Source organism: Vanessa atalanta, chromosome 3, assembly GCF_905147765.1.
Source record: "Vanessa atalanta chromosome 3, ilVanAtal1.2, whole genome shotgun sequence".
In the NCBI taxonomy this organism is placed as follows: domain Eukaryota; kingdom Metazoa; phylum Arthropoda; class Insecta; order Lepidoptera; family Nymphalidae; genus Vanessa; species Vanessa atalanta.
The window spans coordinates 7,945,628-7,968,401 of record NC_061873.1 but is presented as its reverse complement, the minus strand read 5'-3'; the positions used below and the strand labels follow the sequence as shown (position 1 = coordinate 7,968,401).

Sequence of the window (22,774 nt, the reverse complement as noted above, 5' to 3'; positions counted from 1 at the left end):
AAACGGTATGCGTGCTATGCGTGCTAAATTTTTACAACAACAACAATATTCAAATAAGTAGATGCCTACTTATATATTTATGGTTTATATTTTATGTGGTATTCTCGGTGAAGCTTAAGTTGTATTTTTACACTAACTTTTTTTATGTAGAGTTTCATAGTCATAGTATGAAATAATTTACGTACGTATGTATATGTACACTATTTAGGATAAAAACAAGGACGTGTATCTTTAAGAGACCTTTTACGGAAATTAATTATTGACTATAAGCCAGAAAAGTAATTGTGGCTGTATGTACACGCAATGTATATCATATGATTGATGAGATTTCAATGAAATTTATTATGTATCTTAGGTTCTTAATAATTAAATTGTATTATAAATTTTTCCTTCACAAAATTAAAGTTACGTAAAGATAAAAATTGGGAATTTGAGACTTTGGTTTAAGAATTTCTACAATTAATGAAATAATTCTTAAGAACTTAATAACCATTATCAGCAGTGGCAAAGCTAAAGGCAAAAAAATAATAGAACAAAATTATTGAAATTCCGGTTTAGGCGCTAGGTTCTTACTTATATATCTGATTAACAAGTGGAAGTTAGGAAGGTAATAAGTTAGTGAGTAAATATAGGTAATTTTTTCTATAATTTTTTTTTATAAAATTGTTGTTAGTGAACTATCAATATATCTTTGTTATTTCATAAATAATTGTTATTTGATTGTTTATTTAAAAAAATACATGCTGGTGAATATGGCTAAAGGATTTCAAGACGTATATACACTTTACTTTAGAACAACGGCGAGAACACCAATATATAATTTTCTTGTTTTCGGTAGAAAATCGCATGTAACTTACATAAAGTAACTATTACTTTTAGAATTTTACAAATGTTTCCTGCATTTATTTCAAAACAGTTAAAGCAGTTTATACACTACTATCACTGAACATTTTTAAGCGCTTTTGAAATATCAATTGTTTGAATCGATGTAATGAATCGGGCAAGAGCTGCTCCGGGCGACAGGGCGGCAGGGCGACAGGGCGGTATCGGCAGGGCCGGCAAGGCGGGTCGGGCGGGCGAGGTGCACGGCTGCTGCGGAGGGCGGCGGCTGGCGCGGCAGTCGCGCGCGAGCACGTGCGCATACCGTCTTGCGCTGCCGCGATCCCTACCGCCCGCGTCCTCGTTTATATCCCGTACCGCTCAATATTCTCAAGTATAATATTATCATTAAATCACCTCAAGTCTCTAAATAACCGTCACACACAAAAACTATCTATTTCAACCTATTGTATACTGTGTGAAGTGGTCTATAAATTATTGGGTCAATAGCATGACAAGAGTCTTTTACCGAGATTGCCTTCTTACATCACTGAACAACGATTTCGGCGGGAAATATTTCAACATAAACATAAAAAAATAATTAATATCAATCATTTCAAAAGGTTCGATTTTTATATTGTTATTTTAATTTCATGTATGTACTAATAGCATCATACATATTGCCTAACTAGGCACCTATTGTACATAAGCTCAATTAGAAAGAACACCCCAAGCATTATAGATTAAAAAAGTTTCTTTTTACATAGTTTTTTTTTATATTAATAAACGAACGATGAACAATGGTAAATATCATGGATTACAATTTTTTTTTAAATTTTAAATAACTTAAAATTGATTTATTACAATTATTAATTTTTAATTAAATTGTTTAGGTTTTTGTATTTACAATTTAAATGTTTTTTTAAACAAAAATATGGCACATTGTATATTGACTATGTAGAGATTTTTGTGAAGTAGACCTTGTAAGATTAATATTAATATATATTGAATATGAAAATAATACTTTGTACTTTTTGTCTCTTAAACGTACTTGCTAAGAAATAAAGATAGAAGATTTTCTTTATTATAGTTTTTTCATCTTTAATTAATGCAATAAATTAAAATTTTATTTATTTCTGCATGTATTTTAATTGTTGAATTTATAAATTATAATGCATAATTTCTATAAATAGTGTTATGGTGTTGTACTTGTATTGTATATAACTTTATAAGTAACACTATTACTATATGAGTATAAAATTAAATCTCCAAAAAGAAGAAACAAAAAAATTTGCTTTTATGGTTAAATATAACTTTAAATTAATTTGCAATATCTAAATAGATGACAGTAAAGTTTTATAATAAAACAATAATATTAAGTATGATGATGATAGCTGATTTAATTTATTTAAATGTATTCAGTAAGTCAATTAATAAAATTATATTTTGTAAATAGTTTATCCTATTAATTAACAATTAATAGGGTCCACCTGAAAAATATTTTTCATTCGTAAGAAATATATATCATATAGAATTATGAGAAACAAATATCGTCTGTTATGATTTTCACGGTCACTCTTTTATTTATGTATATATGCTCTGACTCAAAACGATTGTCAATATTGAAATTAGTAGGTATTACGTATGTCTTTGGAGAAAACCTCGAGTGAGTTATGTTTAATAGACGGCCGAGTTAATGAACGGATATCGGAACAATGTTTCAGCGTGTAATTTATTCATTACACAGGCGTCCTCGATCAGGCCGCTGCTAACGGAAAGTCTCCGCTTGATGGTTTGTGAGCTACGATATGTCTACAATGGTTTTACTCGCGTTAACGATTAATATTTCAGAATATTACTTGATTACTTTTAATAGTTCATTTAACTTCGTCGCTGACACTTTAAAAGTATACAATAGGTTTTGTTAATATGCTTTATATGAAAGGCTCAACAAAAATATAACATATTTTAATGAATAAAAAAATATTTTCAAATGATTTCACCGAGTGACTAAATTAAAGAAACCAATGTATTGTGATAAAGTGGATGCGTAGAAAAGTTGCTTAATAAAGATGGTAATATCAGTGTCGGTTTTCAATTATTTTAACATGGTAGAGCGCTAACGATATGGAGAAATCTGTGCAAGCGCGAACATTAAAGAAGAGCGCCTGTTGGTTTTGTTTCGTGCCACCATGGAGGTTTTCCGATTTATCAGAAGAGAAATTATATTTAGCATACACACAACGACAAAGACAACGTGCCATACTCCGGCTACTCGCGATTGGTGTACTGTTTCAAACATTCGCGGCCCTTGTACCTGGAGAACGAGATCTCCATTTCGCTTATGCGTTAATGGCAGTAGCTCTGGTAGTCAACCTGTTACTGGCAGCTATATACGCTTTTATTAGCCGCGCTCGATCTGCACTGAACCATGTCGCTTGGTTCGTTCTGTGGATGCAACTTTTAGTGAGTGCCTCACGACGCCTTGGGGATTCCTACAACGAGTTACTCGGTTGGGCAGTTGTGCTGCAATATTTCACACTTGCAACATTACCATTTCATTTCATGCTTCTGATAATATATAGCATATTATCATTTGCCGCATATTTAGCGGTCCAGTATTACAATGCTTCCACAGCGGAAAGTAGACTCGCCGATGATTTTTACTTACAGGTACCTAATATTTTCTACAAATTTATTTAAATTCGTAATATGATTATTTTGTAACTAAGTACAATTCTTTGACAGCAAATAGCAAACGGTTGCCTCTTATTAGGAGCTACGTTGTTGGGAGGCACCGCTTATACTGTAAACGAAAAACAACAGCGTTGCTCTTTTCAAGAGACGAAACGAAGTTTGCGAGATAAATTAACAATTGAACAACAAAGCAAAGAACAAGTAAGTTTGATACGTCGAATTCTAACATAGCTCATCATTTTATCGATATTTGATGATTTAAATAAATAAAATAAGTATAAGTTGTATTCTGAAAATATGTAGAAAACGGCCAATGGCAAAGGCTATTTTTCGATGCTGTATTTTTTGTAATACAGGTAAATAATAACCATCGATCACGTTTGTTTTAGGAAAGATTGTTACTATCGGTGCTTCCAGAACACGTTGCTGTGCAGATGAGACAGGATTTAGGCCTTATAGATACACAATTTAAAAAAATATACATGTCACGACATGAAAATGTTAGGTAAGTTATTAAATAGGATTCTTTAAAGGTTTTCATATGATTGCTTACTATATCTGCCGTTAACGTCATACCAGCATCCTGTACGCTGACATTGTGGGGTTTACAGCGATTTCTTCAACATATTCAGCGCAAGATCTGGTTGCAATACTAAACGAACTCTTTGCAAGATTTGATCGTCTCGCTGAAGTGAGTGTGACTTATTTTATATTAAAATATATCTAATAAAGATTTTATAATTAGAAGAAATATATCTTTTCATAGAAATATCAGCAGCTGCGAATTAAAATTCTGGGCGATTGTTACTATTGTATAAGTGGCGCTCCCGTGGAGCGACCCGACCATGCTGTCCTCTGTGTGCACATGGGATTATCAATGGTTAAGGCAATTAAGTAAGTATAATTAATATGAAATAATAATATAATGCAATTGATTTATTTTTATAGCATTATTTTTTTAACGATAGTTATGACTTTTGCTAGAGTTAAAATGTCTCAATACACAATCCACAAAACAATAGATTGTAATAACAACAATTTATTGTATATTAATATAAATTACTTGTTATGTGAATTTGCTCGCGTAAAATTTTGGCCACGTATTAAAAATCCAAGCCCTCATCAACTTAGTTTCTGAAACTGAAAATTAATTTTGAAATAGATATGTTCAACAAAAAACGAATTCACCCGTGGACATGCGAGTGGGCATCCATACGGGTGCAGTACTAGCGGGTGTGTTAGGACAACGGCAGTGGCAGTTCGATGTGTATTCACGGGATGTGGAGCTTGCAAACAAAATGGAGAGCAGTGGAATGGCTGGGTTAGTCTTTATTACCATTATAGTATGTATATGTATTTACTTTAAGCTTCACAACTATTTTATACAGAAAGCTTTTTTGAAGAAAATATATATGTTAGTCACATTTTTATAATATATTGGAGGTGGCGCTTTGTGTCAACCCGATTGGGTTAGCATTACCTACTCACCATTTAGTCGACGACCAAACTCTACCACAAAGTTGTGTATTGGTTTATCCAACAGAAAAGACATAGCATCTTAGATCCTATGTTTCGCGGCATATTAATGGGGTTTAGAGTAGTTAATATTTCTTAAAATCTTAATGTGAGTGGTGATCACTTCGTATATCCGATTGAAAAATAACCAATACATATTAGGTTGAGTACTATTTAAATACTTAATGATAGTACATGATTGATACCGCGTTATTTAGTACATTTCACTAACTACAACATCTTTCCTATATCCGATTGGTCATACGTAACTACGTCCTTGACCTATTATCTCTCTGCACAGTCATCTATAAACGCCATAGCGGGACTAGTTGACGAGTTTCCGTTACGAATTCTCTGAGCTATATTGAAGATTTATGGTGATTTTCCACGTCGCAGAATTCGTTAATGAACCATTTTATGTCCAATTATATATTACATTTGGCCATAAAAACTGACCTAAATCATTCATAACATTCCATTTTATTCAATATAAAAGCTTCATGAGTGTAATATATATCAGAAATGGTACAATGACATTATAAAATTGTACTTATGCATAGTTTGGGTGATTTCGAAAAAAAATATTTTGATTTACTATTGAGAATTAGAGAATGTGTTTTTTGTTTAAGGAGTAAGTATTGAATACTGTATTAGAAATTTTATTTTTTTTAACTTGTTTGGACAAGTAGTACAATGTTAGTAGTTTAATATTGTTTTTATATTAATGTCGCTTAGATTTATATAAAGACGAGGTTATATACTGGAGGATCCTGAATTAAAAAATATCTTTTTTTGGACATAAAAAACACAAAAAAATTGGGTCACCACATAGCGATGACATTATAATATTATGTATCGTTGCAATATTTCGCATAAAAGAAAACTCTAAAAATTTTGGAAAAGGAAGTGACATTAAACGGTCCACTGTCATACGTATAATAGAAATGAATGTTTTTCAGGCGTGTGCATGTATCGGAGGTGACTTTGAGTTTCCTGAACGACGAGTTCGAAGTAGAGCCAGCGCACGGTGAACGCCGAGAGGAAATGTTGCGGCAAGCGGGTGTCAAGACCTACTTCATTGTTCGCGTTCTCAAGCCGGTCAGTCGATATTTTACTACTTATCTACATTTAAACAACATTCCTTTGTATTCCATAATATATCATTTAATTTTAAAATTATAGTCTAATGGCCATAGCTGCCATTCCAATATTAGTCACAGATACTTATTATATTACTCATACAGTATATTGCATAAGTATACATATGTACTGTATATATGTATTTATATAATTTTAATATTTGAAAACTATTTTTGCTAATTAAGATGTACGGAAAACAATGATACTTTAATTAATTATACTCTTACAGTCAGCTTAAAATACCGAAGTGGAATTGACTGAAATCTCATAAAAAACACGACCCAAATCAATTTCGTAGAAAGCTTTAGGACATAAAATAGGTCAATTGGGTAACCTTATTTGCATAATAGTTTTTATTATTTAACTTTTTTTTATTTAGTTAAAAAAATTATTTTCCCTCAGTTCGTAAATCATCAATATAGAAAAAATGTCAATATATTTGTTTGTTTGTAAATTTTGTATTTAATAGTTTTTCAGGTCCATTTTTATTAAAAAACATAAGTTTATAGTTGATCTATTTCATGTTGTCAATTTCATTTATCTGCTTATCAAAATTGGATCAATTAAAAATAAAGATGATTGAGCATGGAGAATATTATATTTTTAGTTATGAGACATTTATTGAGTTGCAAAACACTACGTGCATATAGATATATATATAACAAATATCGATTTAAGTGTTATGGTCAGAAGAAAAGATGGAGCATGGCTTATCACGATTGAATGACAACACTCGATATGCTTGATAGTAAAAAAGGCTTGCAGACTAAAGGCTTTTTATAACAAGATTATTTTTATTTATTGATAGATATCATAGAATAATACTCATACAGTGAAACTATCCTTTGTTAAATATAGAAATCGTTCTTCGTTATGTATAATATTCTGAATATGTTTAGATTGTAAAGAAAAAATAACTTTATAGTATCAGGGCAGTGAAGATAAAAGTGCTCCGGAGGGAGAGGCGGGCGAGGGAGGGGACGACGCCGACGCGCTTTCCGACCTCAAAGACGACGACGAGGATTCTGTGAGTGCACTCGTTCTACCCCCGGCCGCCCGGCCCCTTCCGGCTGCAGCCGAATATAGGACACTAGGCCACTAGGTCCGCGGTCCGCATTAGTTTACATTTCTACTTATCCGTTTGTAACCATTGCTTCTCGAAAGAAAAAAATCATTCATCAAGTTATAAAGCTTGTTAGAAACATTCGAGCACCAGACTGAGCTATCGACCACGAGCGTTCATATTGATTTGTTGCTTTTCGATTACATAGATACGCTTCGTACATTATTCGTAGGTTCTATCACCGCAAGATGAGAGCAAGGACAATGAGGACGTGAAAATTCTCGCTATGTTAGAAGAAGAACTCGTCAATAGAGATGACGACAAGTGAGTCTATACTACGATTATTTCATTCTTTTGTATTGTATTATATTTGGAATGGCAATAATAGACAAAAACACTGAAAAAAATTCAGCATGTTTCTTAAGTTCTAAAATGTTACTTAGCTTGTTCACCTGCTTTTGAAAGTACACCACTACAGTTACTGTAGAATAATTAGAACACATAAATCGTAATTTGTTTATCAACTTGTACATGTATGTAATTAACTTTTTCAAAATACCTCATGATTTATCATTGAGTCGATCCATCTGCAAAGTATCTCTTGAACTGTATTGGCGGCCTTTGCCATCTGTCACTGTACCGTATCAGTAAGAGGTAGAGTCTCGCGGAGCACGGCGTACGGGCGACGAATTGAGGATAGTGATTCCCGTGCGCAGGGAGCTCGCAGACGCCACGACGTTGTGCCTGACGTTCAAGGCGACCGACGCGGAGGCGGGCTTCGCGCGGCGCCGTGACCCTTGCCCGCTCACGGCCGTGGCGCCGCCGCTGCTACTGCTGCCTACGGTCGTGGCGCTGGCCAGCTTCGCCGTCCCGCACACCTGGTCCTTGCACGCCGTTTATCTGGCGCTCGTGCTCGAGACCGGCCTCATCAACGTGGTCTACTACGCCTGCTACAGATACGTGCAGTATAAGGTACTTTCCGGCCAAAGTATAGTCTACATCTTCACATTTTGATACTCAAGGTGATGTAAGTTTATGTCTGTTGTTGTGTTTAAAAGCATTTTTTTTAATTTCAAATGATGCTTTGAACAGTTCTGCTTAAAATTTGACAAATTTGATGCGAGTGTTGGTCATAGGCTATTTTCGAAGCCATTGAAAAAGTTATATTTTACCCACCACCATTTAAAGACTGTACCATATAATATATGAATGGATACTAATTTAATATGATGTAAAATTTTTGTTAAAGTTTAATTGGTAAAAAATATTAATCTCATTGGGCTGCACTATCCACGTAAATGTCATATAATACTTTTTTCCAGAAAAAAACAATATCACCTTACTGGAAATTGACTTGTGGCGTGTTTAACATAGCGATGTTTGTTGCTGCGAACATTGCTCCTTTGGTGAGTATTATACACTTTATTTCTTTTATCTGGCTTAACGTTCTATTTTTAATCGACTTCAAAAGAAAGAGGTTATATGTTCCTACGTGTATATGAAGCGTACGTATTTTTTATTTATGTTCACCGATGGTTAGACTGATTTAACGTTATTCGATTGAGTTAGATCCCAAAGAGGTCCCATATTATGTTTGACCTATAAAAACTGTTTTAAAAAAAAAATACTTCGTGTGTTAGACTATTAGCAGTATAATTATGCTATTCGTAGATATTGTTTAATATCATAAAAACATTATCAATAACGTGACAACCAATTTTGATTATTTAAAATTATTTATATTTGAGATATGAGCCACAGCCCATACTCCTTTATCGAATCGTTTTTGTAGTTTCTAATAAAGTAATGCGGTTTACGTTAGCGCTTAATTAATGGCGTTTGTCATCGTCACGATAGCCTTAGTTCAACTTATCTGTCACGCAGTATTATCTTTTTAGAATATTAATACCATATTAGTTAAAAAACTTTATTGCACATAAATATTACCGTTTACACTTTCTAATTTAGAATACCTACCTAGGGCCGGATGAATCGCGCCCTAGGCAATGTTCATTTCGGGGCCTGGGCTCTTTTTTAACTACCTTAAATATGTTTTCCAATCCCACCGTTATTTTATTAGCATTTAAGATATATTTTTTACTAAATTACGATGTAATGCCATAATTCTATTTAAAAATGAAAAATATTTATCTTCATTATTACCTACTACTACATATAAGAAAATAAAGATGTGGGGCATTCCGTAATATCGGATCGTTACTATATTGTAGCAATCGTATTATACAAATATACAAGATATTATTCATAAAAATATGCACGAGAAAACATTTAAGCATTTAGTATTATATATTATCGCAGTAGATACAATGATGATAGCTTATTTGAAGGTTTTTAAACTATTTTAATTGGTTCTAAATTAAAAATTGTACTGCGGTTTATTTTTCTGATTCTACTAGATCAGCTTGCACATAAAAAATATCAACTTTAATAATAGGCCAACTTAAATTGTTGTAATAATGCTGCACTTCGATTTTATTACGAGTAAAATAGTTTTCTTAGCCCAAACTACTACTAGCTTAAAAACTTAAAAAAAAAATACTGCCGTTTTTGAACGGTTTGAAATAAGCTGTAAAAAGTAAAAATTATTATATTTTATTAAAAGGTTTCAATTGTATGTAAACTGTAAGAAACTGTAAGAAGTTAGTGCCCAGTTTTTTTTTTAATATTTAGATACAATTTTATATTTCGCTACTTACAAGCTATTTATATATTATTTGTAAAATAAATTGGGCTTGGCTTTGATTTAAGATAACTTTGTACCTACTGTATATAAAATCTACTTAAAAAACTTTGAAATGTCTGTCAGGCATATAACGTACACCGTAAACGTACGTAAACCGGAGGGTCTAAATGGATAAAATTTTGCACAGGAAGTCTAAACTAATCTCCTACGGGGATTGAGTGGAAGAAGAAGTTTGAAAGATAGAATTCAGTGTATTCTGTATTCTTATGGAAGACAGTTTAATGCTTTTTTGTTTTATCATGTAAAGTTTTTAAGTATAAAAAAGTAAAGTATAATTAAATTTCGCGAAAGTAAATTAAAAGCTACAAATTTGCGTATCATATATACATACGTTATTACTTTTTATATTTCTATCCGTCTTGTTTGTTTCCAGTTCGGAAAACAGAAATACATTGGAAATAATAAAATTATTAATTATTAAAATTATAAATAGTCGAAATAGCTCATGGGATCTGAATGAAATTTGACATGGAGATAGATTATATCTATATTCTTTTTATACCGAAAAATATATCTAACACCTGCACTCCCTTTAAATTCTCCTGGATGGCAACTGCCATCCATAGCTTCTACCGAATTACTAGTTAGTAATACCTAAAATTATCGTTTTCAATAATATTCATACGTTTGTCATAAGTGCAAGAAGTAGCCTTGGCTGAAAAAAGTATTATGAGAAAACAGACAAATACTCTTAATGCTCGAATTTAAGTATATTTGGCTAGTATGAAATATTCGCATCAAACAAGATTCATATTGCGTTATAGAATCGATATAGGAGATCTCCGCTGCCTGTTGCGCCAAACTATTCATCCATCGCATTTAAATACCTTCAATATAATTGTTTTAAATAAAGAATGTGGTTCATTTGAAAACTTCAAATGTAAGAAATTAATTCTTTTTTTATTTATGAGTCTTTGTACAAGGAGGTATTAGTTTATATTATAGAAATTCACCATGCCCTTAGGCATGTAAATGTCTCACTACTGAGCTAAGGTTCGGCTGTCGATTTATTCGTTATAATATAGGTTTTTTTTGCGTATTAAAATATACACATCACATTAAATTATTTCCAATACAGATAATTTGCGGTAGTTTCGAGACGTTATTAGAAGACGATTTACGAGACGACGCACCCGCTCATAGCGGAGCCCGACGTTGTATACATCCATCATATTATTATCACGTAAGTTTTATGAATTGTTTGTAATTTCAGTAAATTTATGCCTCGCTGTTAAAAAACTAAAACATACAGCAGTGAAAATAATTCTATTCGCTCGAAAAGTCCAGTCGTCTAAATATATCCTTTGTATACGTTTTCAACGAAGAGAATTTATTTTACTATGAACCGTCGAAACCGTGCAAACGATGTATCATCAATCACCCGCTGTGTTACGAAATCAAACCAAACTGAAAAAATATAAAGGTTTCGCTCGTTCGTTATTCACATTCGATGACGACAGAAGACGTCGAAGAAAAGATACTGGCTTAGCCCCGACTTTTGTAGGTGGGCGCGGGCGCGCTTTGTGGCGCTTTGTGGGTGTCTCCGCTGAGTGGCGGCGCGCGCGCGGCGCTGCTGGGTGCGCTGGCCGCCGCTCACGCGCTGCCCGCCGCGCTGCACCCCGCGCTGCTCACCTCGCGCCCCACGCTCGACCGCGACCCCTTCCGACTGCCCTACAACGCCACCTCCGACTACGACGAGGCGCTCTACGATGTTCTGTGAGAGCCTCCTGTTTTCATCAAAATAATTATAATCTAGAGATATTTTTTAAAGAAAGACGTTAGCACTATATAGTGAATACTATGACACGTTCATGGCATTAGAGAACAGTTTTAAATTATTTCTAAATACCAGAAATATTCAAAATTCGAAAGTAAAGTCATCAGTTTTGAAATCGATTATTTTTCAGCGCTCAGATACACACCGGGCGACACATTCTGATGCTGCTCATCGTCGCCATCGCACTGCTCGTGTATAACAGATACGTGAGTATAGTGATCGTCCGCACCGAGCTCGCGTCGCGTCGGCTATTAATAGCGCGTCGTTGTCGGCAGAGCGAGGCGCTGGAGCGCGCGCGGCACTCGCGCGGGGAGCGCATGCGCGCGCAGGCGGAGCAGGCGGGCGACCTGCGGCGCCGCAACCAGGCGCTGGTGCACAACGTGCTGCCGCCGCACGTGGCGCGCCACTTCATGGGCGCGCGCCACCACCACGCCGACCTGTACAGCCAGAGCTACGCCGAGGTCGGCGTGCTGTTCGCCTCCATGCCCAACTTTACAGGTCGATATGTGAGCCGAGCCGGAGCGCCGGCGCGATACATGACCGCCGATATTTTCTAATTCCGGTGTTTTTTTCGTTGCAGAGTTTTACTCGGAAGAGACGGTCAATAATCAAGGCCTAGAATGTTTACGATTTCTCAACGAAGTTATATCGGACTTCGATCTCGTGAGTATTCGCTTCGACGCTGTAGTCGTTAAAATGCTTACTTTGATATCGAAAGTATTTTTATCAAATATCATTCACATTTCAGCTGCTAGAAGACGCCAAATTCAGCAAGGACATCATAAAAATAAAAACAATAAGCTCTACTTACATGGCTGCGTCAGGCCTAAATCCCACTCGACAGATGCAGGTATATAATACAAAAATATTTATGTATTTCTACGTATTAAAAAAAATATATAAACATAATTGTTTAACACGATGTTCATAAAATAGAGTTTTTGAAAGAATGTTAAGTAATAAAAATCGCAATAAAGTGAGCTTAAAATGGTGTACGGGAACCACGGGTACTATATGGGTAATACCATGAAGAAATTGAGCTATAGACTACCTATTAAAGTAAAACATATATTAATTGATATTTACGTCTTAATATATGAGTATATCCAGCTAAAATTTGGTAAACTGACACAAAAGACGTAGAATATGTTTTAGCATACAAATGACAGTGTCATTATTTTCTGTATAAAGGAAAACGTGAAATAAATCTAGATAACGTGCGACTCAAATTAATAGTCGTTACAGGTGGAGGTTTGACTTATTTTACTGTCTATTACGAATGTGTGCAGACATAACTTTTATGGGATCAATTTATTTTTTAGGAAACAAACATCAATTAATATTACTTCGTAATGTAGGTTATATTTATATACTACTCATGTAGTTATATACTCAGTATAAATCATAATATGTAAGCTTTAAATTATAGTAATAACTAGCCGTATACAGATGGGAAATTCCATCGGAAACATTATACTACCTACTGATATTTTTTTAGTATCAAAGTTTTTAGCTTACCTGCAATCCCTACACTCTCTTTTTTTACCTCGGTCACGGCACACTTTCTGTGTAACCCTGAACCAAAAAAATTTCTACAGTGAATCAACGGAATACCTCATTTTAAGCCGAGATTTGGTTTCCAGAAATTGTTACAATAAATACTAAAATATCGGCAACCAAAGATTACGTATACTATTTACGGCCAAAATACGTTTCAAATGATAAATATAAAAAATGATTATAATTTTTTAATAGTTTCTTTCAAAACCTAACACCTAACACTCTGTACCAAAAACTAACTTAAAATAAATTAAATAATATTAACAGTAAGTATACTGCTTAAAAAATTGAAATATAAATATTAAAATTAACTTTCTTAATTAGATAAATAACAAACATGGCTAAAAATTACTAATTTAGTTATTGATTTTTTTACATCGCTGTACTATATATATTTTACTGCAAACAAAGTCCTATAATTTTTACTTTAAAAATTTTCGAACATTTTTTTCCAACTGATGATGAATTTGCAAAAATCTGTAATAATTATCTTTTACGCTTATATTACTAAAAATATACATATAAGAAGAAGCTAAACATCAAATTTTCATAACTATCTTTTCAAAAATGAAGAACTTTTCATTCTCATATGAAGCCTTTTGTGTGATGAATTTTGTAATACCTTCCATAGCGCTCACTTATTTTCTATAATGAATTCCAGTGCAGAATTTTTAACCGCTAAGACCGATCGGTTTAAGCTGTACTTTCGTCAGTCATTTAAAAAAAGTATTAAGTATATATTAAATTTTAGAAGAATAAATCGATGTTGGTATTAATTAACTATGTACCTGTTTTCATTGCATCATTAAAGTCCCATTTAAGTATATCAGGCTATATTTTCTAATCTCCATTGTTATCTGACTTTTCAGAGAGATTTTTGTTTCTCCATATGTATGTAATGTATGTGCCTATTTACATCTGTACATGTGATCGTGAGTGTTTCTTTTATCTCGCATTTAAAAAAGAAAAACTACATGTCAGATCATTATACAGTACCGTATAAATGTTTATAGTCAAATACCTAATCGATAAAATGTAGTTTAAAGTCGTCTTCAAAGAAAACTAACAATAAATAATGTATATAAATATGCTTAATGCTTTCACGACTTCGGTATTCGACGGTATCTAAAACGTATCTTTCTTTATTGACACCGCTTAGCCTTCCGACGGAGTTCTGGTCCGCTGGGCGCACTTGGCCTGCTTGGTGGAGTTTGCGCTGGAGTTGCAGCGAGTGCTGGCGGCCATCAACGAGCAGTCGTTCAACCACTTCGTGCTGCGCATGGGTGTCAACCACGGGCCCATCACGGCCGGTGTCATCGGCGCCAGGAAGCCGCACTACGACATCTGGGGCAACACCGTCAACGTGGCCTCGCGCATGGAGAGCACGGGCAAGGCGGGCTGCATACAGGTATCGATGCTTTCTAAATTTCACTTGTCGCGTATTCATCCGAATTACTAAATAATGTACGATATTATTGTACGAACGTTTTTCTTTTTGTTTACGTTTTATTAAAAAAGTAAAAATAGATGGATATACTAGTAACGTCCATTGTACCGGTTTTCTTTTAAAACGATCACTATGTTATCGGTTTATATGTCGTCATGTTATTGTTAGGAATTTATAATGTGAATTAAAATATTTTTTAAATACTTATCCTTGTCCTCAGTCCTCACTATATAGTTTAGATTAAAGATTAAACCTAGAGGTTAAATTAAAGAAATTTGTTCCCTTTCTATAAATATAATATATTGTAAAAGTACAGCTGAAATAAATACGTTTAACCGTGATACGAAAGTCGTAGTGATCTTGATCTCATTATAGTTAAAGTCATAACTTGAGTGTACTTAGTTGGAGATGAAAATGGGGATACTAGTGATGGCTATTGCATTTCTAAAATTTACACTGCATGGCTAGCAATATTTTGAAGTCTAGTTTTTATAATTTATATTTATATTCATATGTAATAAATAGATGCGATCTACTGAATAGACAAGTGTACTGTATTTATAAATTTTTTCTTAACAATAATATAACACTAAATAAGAAGTTTATATCCTAGTTCATCCGTCCTCAGGTGAAAACTACTAGTACGATTGGCACGGCACTTTCATATCGTGATAAGGTTTTTATAGTATAATGTAAGTATGTTTATATCGTACCGAGAGCTAGTATAACTTTACTAACTGTTCCTCGGGATTTCATCAATGATCACTGATCCATCTTCGTGGGTCGTAGTGCGGAGTTTTAAAAGTCTATTCAATAAAAAGGAATATATAATCGTAAATTAGATAGATTAGATAATTTGTAAAAATACTCATTGGTAGCATTGATGATTTCAGATATTTACATTAAACAGTTTCAGTTTAAAGTAGATTTGAAGAAATTAAAGGTTAATTTATATCCGTTTGTAACATAATAAAAGTAAAAAATATAAACATTTAAACCAAGAACCAGTAGCCCAAAGATACTAAAAGGTTAGGAAATAAATAAAATAAACTATAAAATTAGTGGTACCACAGTTTACATAGAGTGGAATATCAATTGTTTTATATTATTTTTGATAATACAATAATTCAAAAACAAACCAAAAAATAATAATACATTAATCAAAGCTGTCTATTGTATGTACTAAAGAATTAAAATTCATATTTAATTAAAAAACATTTAAAAAAAAAAATTAACTGTAAATGTCTAGCTACTTGGCCTCCTCATTATTTAAAGTGAAGGTTAGAGTTTTTTCCAACACGTTGCTCCAATATGGATTGTTGGCAGATTTTTATTCAACACATGATAGTTTCCTCAAGAAATTCGGCTAAGATTTAGGTGTTCAAACCACTGAGCCTTTCCGGCTTATACAATGACTTATGTAACTCTTAAATATATTTTCGATTTACGTACATAACAATCTTACTATGTATTTTGTATGTATGGCTGTTTTAAAAATAAGATGTTCATCGTGAATTATTCGTTTATCAATCTTGGAAATATTTGACTTGTTATGGGTATTTTTGTATGACTATTGTATTAATTGGTAAATATGAGTTATTGACATTAGTGATGTTTATATAAAAGGTTTATTTTAAACTGAGTGTAGTTACTTTAAATAAGTAACTTATGCTTAAAGAATTTATTATTAAATGCTTATGTAATATTGAATATTTTTTATTTATATTTCATTTAAAGAAATACATCGATATCACGATAATATATTAAAATCGACGTTGAGTGATAATTATTGTACTTTTTTCTTACTTTATTGGAAATAGTTTATTTTATTTTTATTTACAGTTTATTTATTTAATGAAATTAATTATAATGAATAAATAAATGTACTGTAAATTAAATATAAAAAAAACAATTGTATATAGTTAAGGCCTTACTTACATCACATGTTCTAATTGTGGGATTTTGTCAATAAAATATAGCGGATTATTTGTTTTAGGTGACGGAGGAAACTTGTCATATTCTACAAAGTTTCGGCTACTATTTCGAACAGCGTGGACTTGTCGCCGTCAAAGGAAAAGGGCAACTTATGACGTATTACTTGCAAGGCAAACGCGAAGGAACCACCGACTTAACAGATAATCCAGTCGTAAGTGTACATTTATCATACATAAATCTAAATAATTATCTTATTCTAATGACGTGCGCTTATAATTATATTCTGAGCTAAGAATGATTTATGAAAAAAATTGCTAATTTCTTTAGTTTTTATACTTCTACGGCCTTGAATTAAAAATAAAATTGAATATAATTTTGTCATAAATAAATACACGTGATAATAACTATAAAAGAAAAAAAATCATAAACAACTTGAATTTGAATTCTCGTGATATGCATTAAACAAAAGCTATCGTATTTTTCCAACTTTTCGACATAATTAAGACTAACACTTGTATCATATCTCTTACATTTGATACAATTAAAGTGAGAATCTATAAATATTCCACTGCCACGGCCAAGTCTCCATTTTTAAGAGGAAGCAATGCTGTGTTATTAATGTTATAGCATAAGCATGCTTTGTTTATTAATGTTTTTTAAAGATAAGATATAAATTTATGAATTGATAAATATATTTGCGGAATTTTGGTACAAAAAGAAGTACCTTGTCACATGTTTAACTTTACTTTTACTTCTCGTGCTTATAAAATGATTGTTACTGATTCATTCAAAAAAATTATCAGTATATATTATTTTGAATATACATACAAAGCTTGTTGAAATACTAACGCATATGACGTGAGTATTCCAATGTATTTAAAAACATTCAGGAATGAGTCTCGTAATTGCTATTACATTATAGATCGGATAGAATTTTTATATTATGAAAAAAATCAATATCTGTAGCGTTTCCTCAAGATAATATGGCATTAGATGTAATACTATTACAATAATCATACTATACTGATCGAGCAGTATCAAATGTTGTTTAAGTTTTCTAACCGCGTAAACTGCAGAGCTAACTTGTAAAGGACGATAAATGAGGATTCAAATTAAGTTTCGAACTATTCTTAAAAACACTATAACATCAGTTTACATTAAGATCACTATTACTAATTAAGAAGCAATCAAGAATACATCGAAAATACGTTTAACACATAAGATATTCATTTATATATACTAAAAATAGAAAAGGGCCTAAATTGATCCTTGATTGACCGAACAATAAACATCGCAATACTTAAGACGTAGATAGAATTCGGTAACAGATTAGGTAAAGACACACTAATTGTAGATAGTAATACTAGTATGATAGTAGATTTAGCTTAATTTATTTTTAAGAGATCTCGTCCTCGAATTTTGTCCAATCGACCCGTTCAAACCTTTTGACATGCACACAGTTGCAGTTGTTAACACGGCATAGCGTGGCATGAGCTCTTTCATATGTATACGGTTTATCATCGGCGGTGGCGGCAGTTGGCAACTTGGGATTTTCCTTTTAAATTCGGGAGATTTTTATGGTTATTTTTGTATGAGATTATCTTAGAGGAATTATCTAAAGCGGAAGATGTCAAAAAAACCCGAGCCGCGTTGTTTTCATACGAAATTATATATGCCGTTAATACGTGTCTGTCAAAACGAAAGGGCACTGAGGTGAATAAATATTATCATACGCGATATTAGGTTGTCATACAAGAATAAGGTACATAAAGCATCATGCTATCGCTACATGTAGCATAAAAAATAATAATATAAGTATGTAGCGACCATTTGTTTTTTTAAGTTTTCACGAAATATAAATTTATATTTAAATTTTATATATTTTATTATTTACAGTGTGTTATAATTATACCCTTAGTGTTGTAAATACAAATATTATTTCACTTAACCCCGACCTGAATGTGGTTTAGATTGGATGAATCTAACACCTTGAATAAGATGCTTCTGTTTAGATTACGTACATTTGTTATTATATTAATTTAATATTGATATGAAATAATATCCTACCTACTAACCTTTATGCAAGGCGCTCTGATTCATGTTCTAATTTCAAAATATAATATGATAACTGAATTATATACTTTTTAAATGGTTGGATGATAAGTGTAGGTGCAAATGTAATAAATACTGAATTACATTACAACATAAGACTTGCAAAACGAAGTCAGCAGCATAATTAATATTGTCACGCGCTCTTTAGCAAGGCAGCGGTTTGTCTAATTTCCCTTTTATGTATGTTTTATTTTATGTATTAATTATTATTTCGCATTTATGTGTAGGAGTCATTCTAATAAGCGAGAAAGAAAAAACTTGAAGAGCCGGAAAACTGGTCGCTACGATCCGGACAGTCTACCCGGACAGGCCGACTTGTTTCTGTCGCCCTATCCGGATAGGCAGTCCGGATTGTTGTCGCAATGCTATAAAAGAAGAGGACTTGAAGCAAACGAAGAAGGGACAAAAATATGTAACAATTAACTCTAAACCGTGCTTAGGATGTTAAGTGGTTTCAATCGTTACAATTGAATTTTATTGTTTTTAATGGCAATTAATCCGTTTAATTGTATCAACATCTGCGCCTAGATAATAATCATTTATCTTATTCAACGTAATTAAAAAACAAATGAATATTCATGTTGTATAATCACTGCAACTAAATCTGTAGAAGCGTTTTATTATTTACAGAATATTGACTGAAATTTAATGGGGATGATTTTAATTTTTGACGTAATGTTCAACTTTTTATTGTTGCGGAAATGCTTGTGTTTTTATTATTTTATTGTATACATAAAATGAAAAATCATAAAAAAATAGTAGTGCTATTTTTCGATATACTATTATATTTTCTAAATATTTCAGGTGGATGAGCAATGTGAAGCAAGTGTTAGAGATGCTTTATTAGCGAACGGTGGATCGAATGCCGTCGCGAGTTCTCCGCAGCAGCACAGTCGAGGAGAGCTCGCACACCCGCTGCTGCCTACATAGGACAAAGCACACGCACACTAGTCTAGTCTAGTCTAGTCTAGTCTAGAACCCGTAACCAAGTGCAATCGCACGACGTAAGGTCACGTCTTTAATGAAATTTCTAGCAATCTTCGGTTGTAATCGAGACTATACAAAACTGTTGACTTTTTTAAAGTTTATTAACTGTGATGTATTACTTCTACTTAATAAGATAATTTTTTACTATAGGCGATTCTACAGTCTACTTTTTCACTCATTATATTTAAATATTCATGACTTTAAGCCGACATTAGTAGTTTTGTCTTAATATCTCTTCAAGTAACCATTAAAAATGCATGTAAATGTCGTAATTTAATAGACTGTTAGTGACATTACTTTTATCATAAATAAAATTTCATTTTGTGACCTTTAGTTTATTTTATTGAATTATCTAATTTCTTACATCACCTCCAAGCAATACTAACGTTGTCGACAATCGATGTGACATGTCTCACATTATATTATCACTTAATAAACTTAAAATAAACATCTATTTACTATAAAAATTCTTGCCTAATTATCTTATTGGTATCTGGTAGTAATTAGAAAGTAACGAGTAATGTCTACTATTTACAATTGTATTTAAAATATTCTTCCTCTTGTAATTAATCGCTATTGTTGACGAGTTATCTCGATCTCGATGGTTATGTTAATGCAATTCATTAGCATGTAATTTTCAGATGAATCGACTTAAACGTACGACTATTGTTACACGCCACAGATAACAAAAGTATGTCAGATGTTATTTCATATATAGGCTCTACCTACGTTATTTATTTGTGCCGTTAATATTACTTCATAAGTCAACGGTAGTGTGATGCAGTCATGCGTGTGCAAGGATACGCGAATCGAAGTTACATAAGAACGATTTGCGGATAAATTTGTAGTTGGTGTTGCCTCATCTTCATCTTCGAGTACTAAGTAGCAATATTGTGATATTCTTGTTAGGTGTATAGCTTTATTTGTATCGATGTCGCTTACTTTAGTGTTAGTTCATCAGGTAGATCGTGCAATAAAATGATATAACTAGAATTTTAGTACAATAGTAGGCATTGTGGTTTTAGTAGTCGCCTAGATACTTTAGCCTAAGTAGATACATGATATATACTTAAAGTTTTAATAATGAAATGATCTGTGTAATGTAGAACATTATGCTACGTGGGAAATCTCACGCTTCGACAAATATTTAGTATTTATTTATTTATATTAGAATTATTCTTGATAATATAGATGTTTATTGTAATACTAAGTCTTCTTATTGTTGAGTTATTTTTCTTCTATAACGATATACCTTCCTGTGATTGTGACTATTAAGATATTATTTTATACGTGTTCTAGCTCAAGCATTTGAAGGTTTCCAACCTTTATGGCTAATAATGCAAATAAATAAAGCAATACCTCTTATATATTTTGTTTTATTCCGGTCTTATATCTAGAGCCTGCTAAAGTTAATAATACTTTAAATACGACAAACGATTTGTCTATTAGATCGTTTTGTGCAGAAACGTTCCAACCCACAGAGACACAAATAGAAGTTATTATGATTTAAAAGAGAAAATAAATAAAGTATATGTATATAAATATAATCTTATACACACTATTTTAAAGACATTTTATAACATTTTTTATTTTTTTTACATTGATTTGATTTTTTAAATAACAATACCTTATATACTTAATACTAATAATACTAATACCTTTATTTGTGTGTCCGTGGGCTGTAACATTTTTGTTTATGATAAAAGTTCAACACAGTTTGTAGCAGCCACTAAATATCCAACTGCTGGTCCAAAACTGGCACTCCTTTTGAGAAGTGATATTTTTGTTGATAGATGTACTAGTAACAGATTTTCATTTGCCACATGCAGATTTCACGATGTTTCTCTACATCGCTGAGCACGAAATGAATAAAAATGGATGTAAACACTGTCATTTATTTAGATTTCCGTTACTAGTTACTAGTTTTATAAGAAATTTATAGACAAATATCCGTGATTTCCGACGTTAAAAGAAGTTACGGTGTAAATAAAACCACAATAAAATAATATTATCGTAATATTCATGTGAAAACATTTCTTTTTGGTAGTCAAAGTTTAATAAATTCTTTATTATTCTATAATGCAAGTGAATGCGTGTATAATTTGTAAAATATCACTTATAACTGATCAGTCCGTCTGTGTAACGAATATAGATAGTATTCCAACAGTCATTTTTAATTGATGACAATTAACCAATTGATAAACATCTGCATCGGTGTGTAATAGACTTATTAATTTATTTAAAATATGTATTTTGACGTAGAAATCTTATTGACTTGTTAACTTGAGATGCCTAGGATATTTACTAAAACTGTAACTTGGCTCGTATCTATCACATACAAATAACATTACCGTGTCTTTAAAAATATTTTAATTTGATATTTATAATTTTTGACATTGTTGATATCTATGCAATTTTCAAGTAGGCTCTAAAAGCCCTTTTGAATAGTCATGTTATAATGTTGAATCAGATGTAAAACAACCATTTTAATTACAGATTATGTATGTGTTAATAAAATATAATGAAATGTACAGATATATTTATCCTGTCTAGAAATTAACCAATAATAATTACATTTTTTTTTATATATTATAGTATATATATTAAGTAAATACAAATATAATACATATAAATACTATTTATTATTATTCTTTTTAATAATTTATTTTATATTATTATATAATTAATTTTAAAACTATAACAGATATTCGAATAGTAAACCACTCCCTATAATTTACGTTACATTAAACGGAAATAAATTTGACGCACCTCGATTAATTTTAAGAAAACATTAGACATATGGTATGGTATGTCAGTCTTCTATGTCTTATAGAAAGACTAATTTGTATTGTAGTTAGAAAGTTGTGTTTTTTAATTGTTTTGTTTTAATTATAACTATACTTTTCAAAATGAGAAGCTTTGTTTGTGACTTTTTAATAATTTTTATGTGTTTTATTT

The 22,774-nt window shown here is 32.1% G+C and overlaps 1 protein-coding gene across 2 annotated transcripts; it reads left to right on the top strand.

Moving 5' to 3' along the window:
- Positions 1–1,123: 1,123 nt before the first annotated feature.
- Positions 1,124–21,078, top strand: LOC125077354 (adenylate cyclase type 8). 2 transcript variants are annotated; one of them, XM_047689276.1, is made up of 21 exons: positions 1,124–1,213; positions 2,671–3,492; positions 3,568–3,717; positions 3,906–4,021; positions 4,096–4,207; positions 4,283–4,410; positions 4,679–4,837; positions 5,991–6,129; positions 7,097–7,198; positions 7,467–7,558; positions 7,951–8,206; positions 8,557–8,640; positions 11,077–11,181; positions 11,503–11,714; positions 11,906–11,981; positions 12,051–12,273; positions 12,356–12,438; positions 12,524–12,625; positions 14,495–14,743; positions 16,779–16,928; positions 19,634–21,078. In XM_047689276.1, the coding sequence occupies exons 2-21, from the start codon at positions 2,947–2,949 to the stop codon at positions 19,757–19,759; spliced, it is 3,210 nt and encodes a 1,069-aa protein (XP_047545232.1). In that variant the 5' UTR covers positions 1,124–1,213; positions 2,671–2,946; the 3' UTR covers positions 19,760–21,078. The 2 variants fall into 2 exon arrangements, with proteins under 2 accessions (XP_047545232.1, XP_047545233.1); XM_047689277.1 differs by having other exon boundaries at positions 1,134–1,213; positions 2,935–3,492.
- The last annotated feature ends 1,696 nt before the right edge of the window (positions 21,079–22,774 follow it).

What these genes read in the sequence shown, in the direction of transcription:
- LOC125077354 (XM_047689276.1), top strand. Translation starts at nt 2,947, where the DNA reads ATGGAGAAATCTGTGCAAGCGCGAACATTAAAGAAGAGCGCCTGTTGG. An exon ending in TCACGACATGAAAATGTTAG is followed by an intron (nt 4,022 to 4,095) that starts GTAAGTTATTAA and finishes ACGTCATACCAG; the next exon opens with CATCCTGTACGCTGACATTG. An exon ending in ACAGATACGTGCAGTATAAG is followed by an intron (nt 8,207 to 8,556) that starts GTACTTTCCGGC and finishes ACTTTTTTCCAG; the next exon opens with AAAAAAACAATATCACCTTA.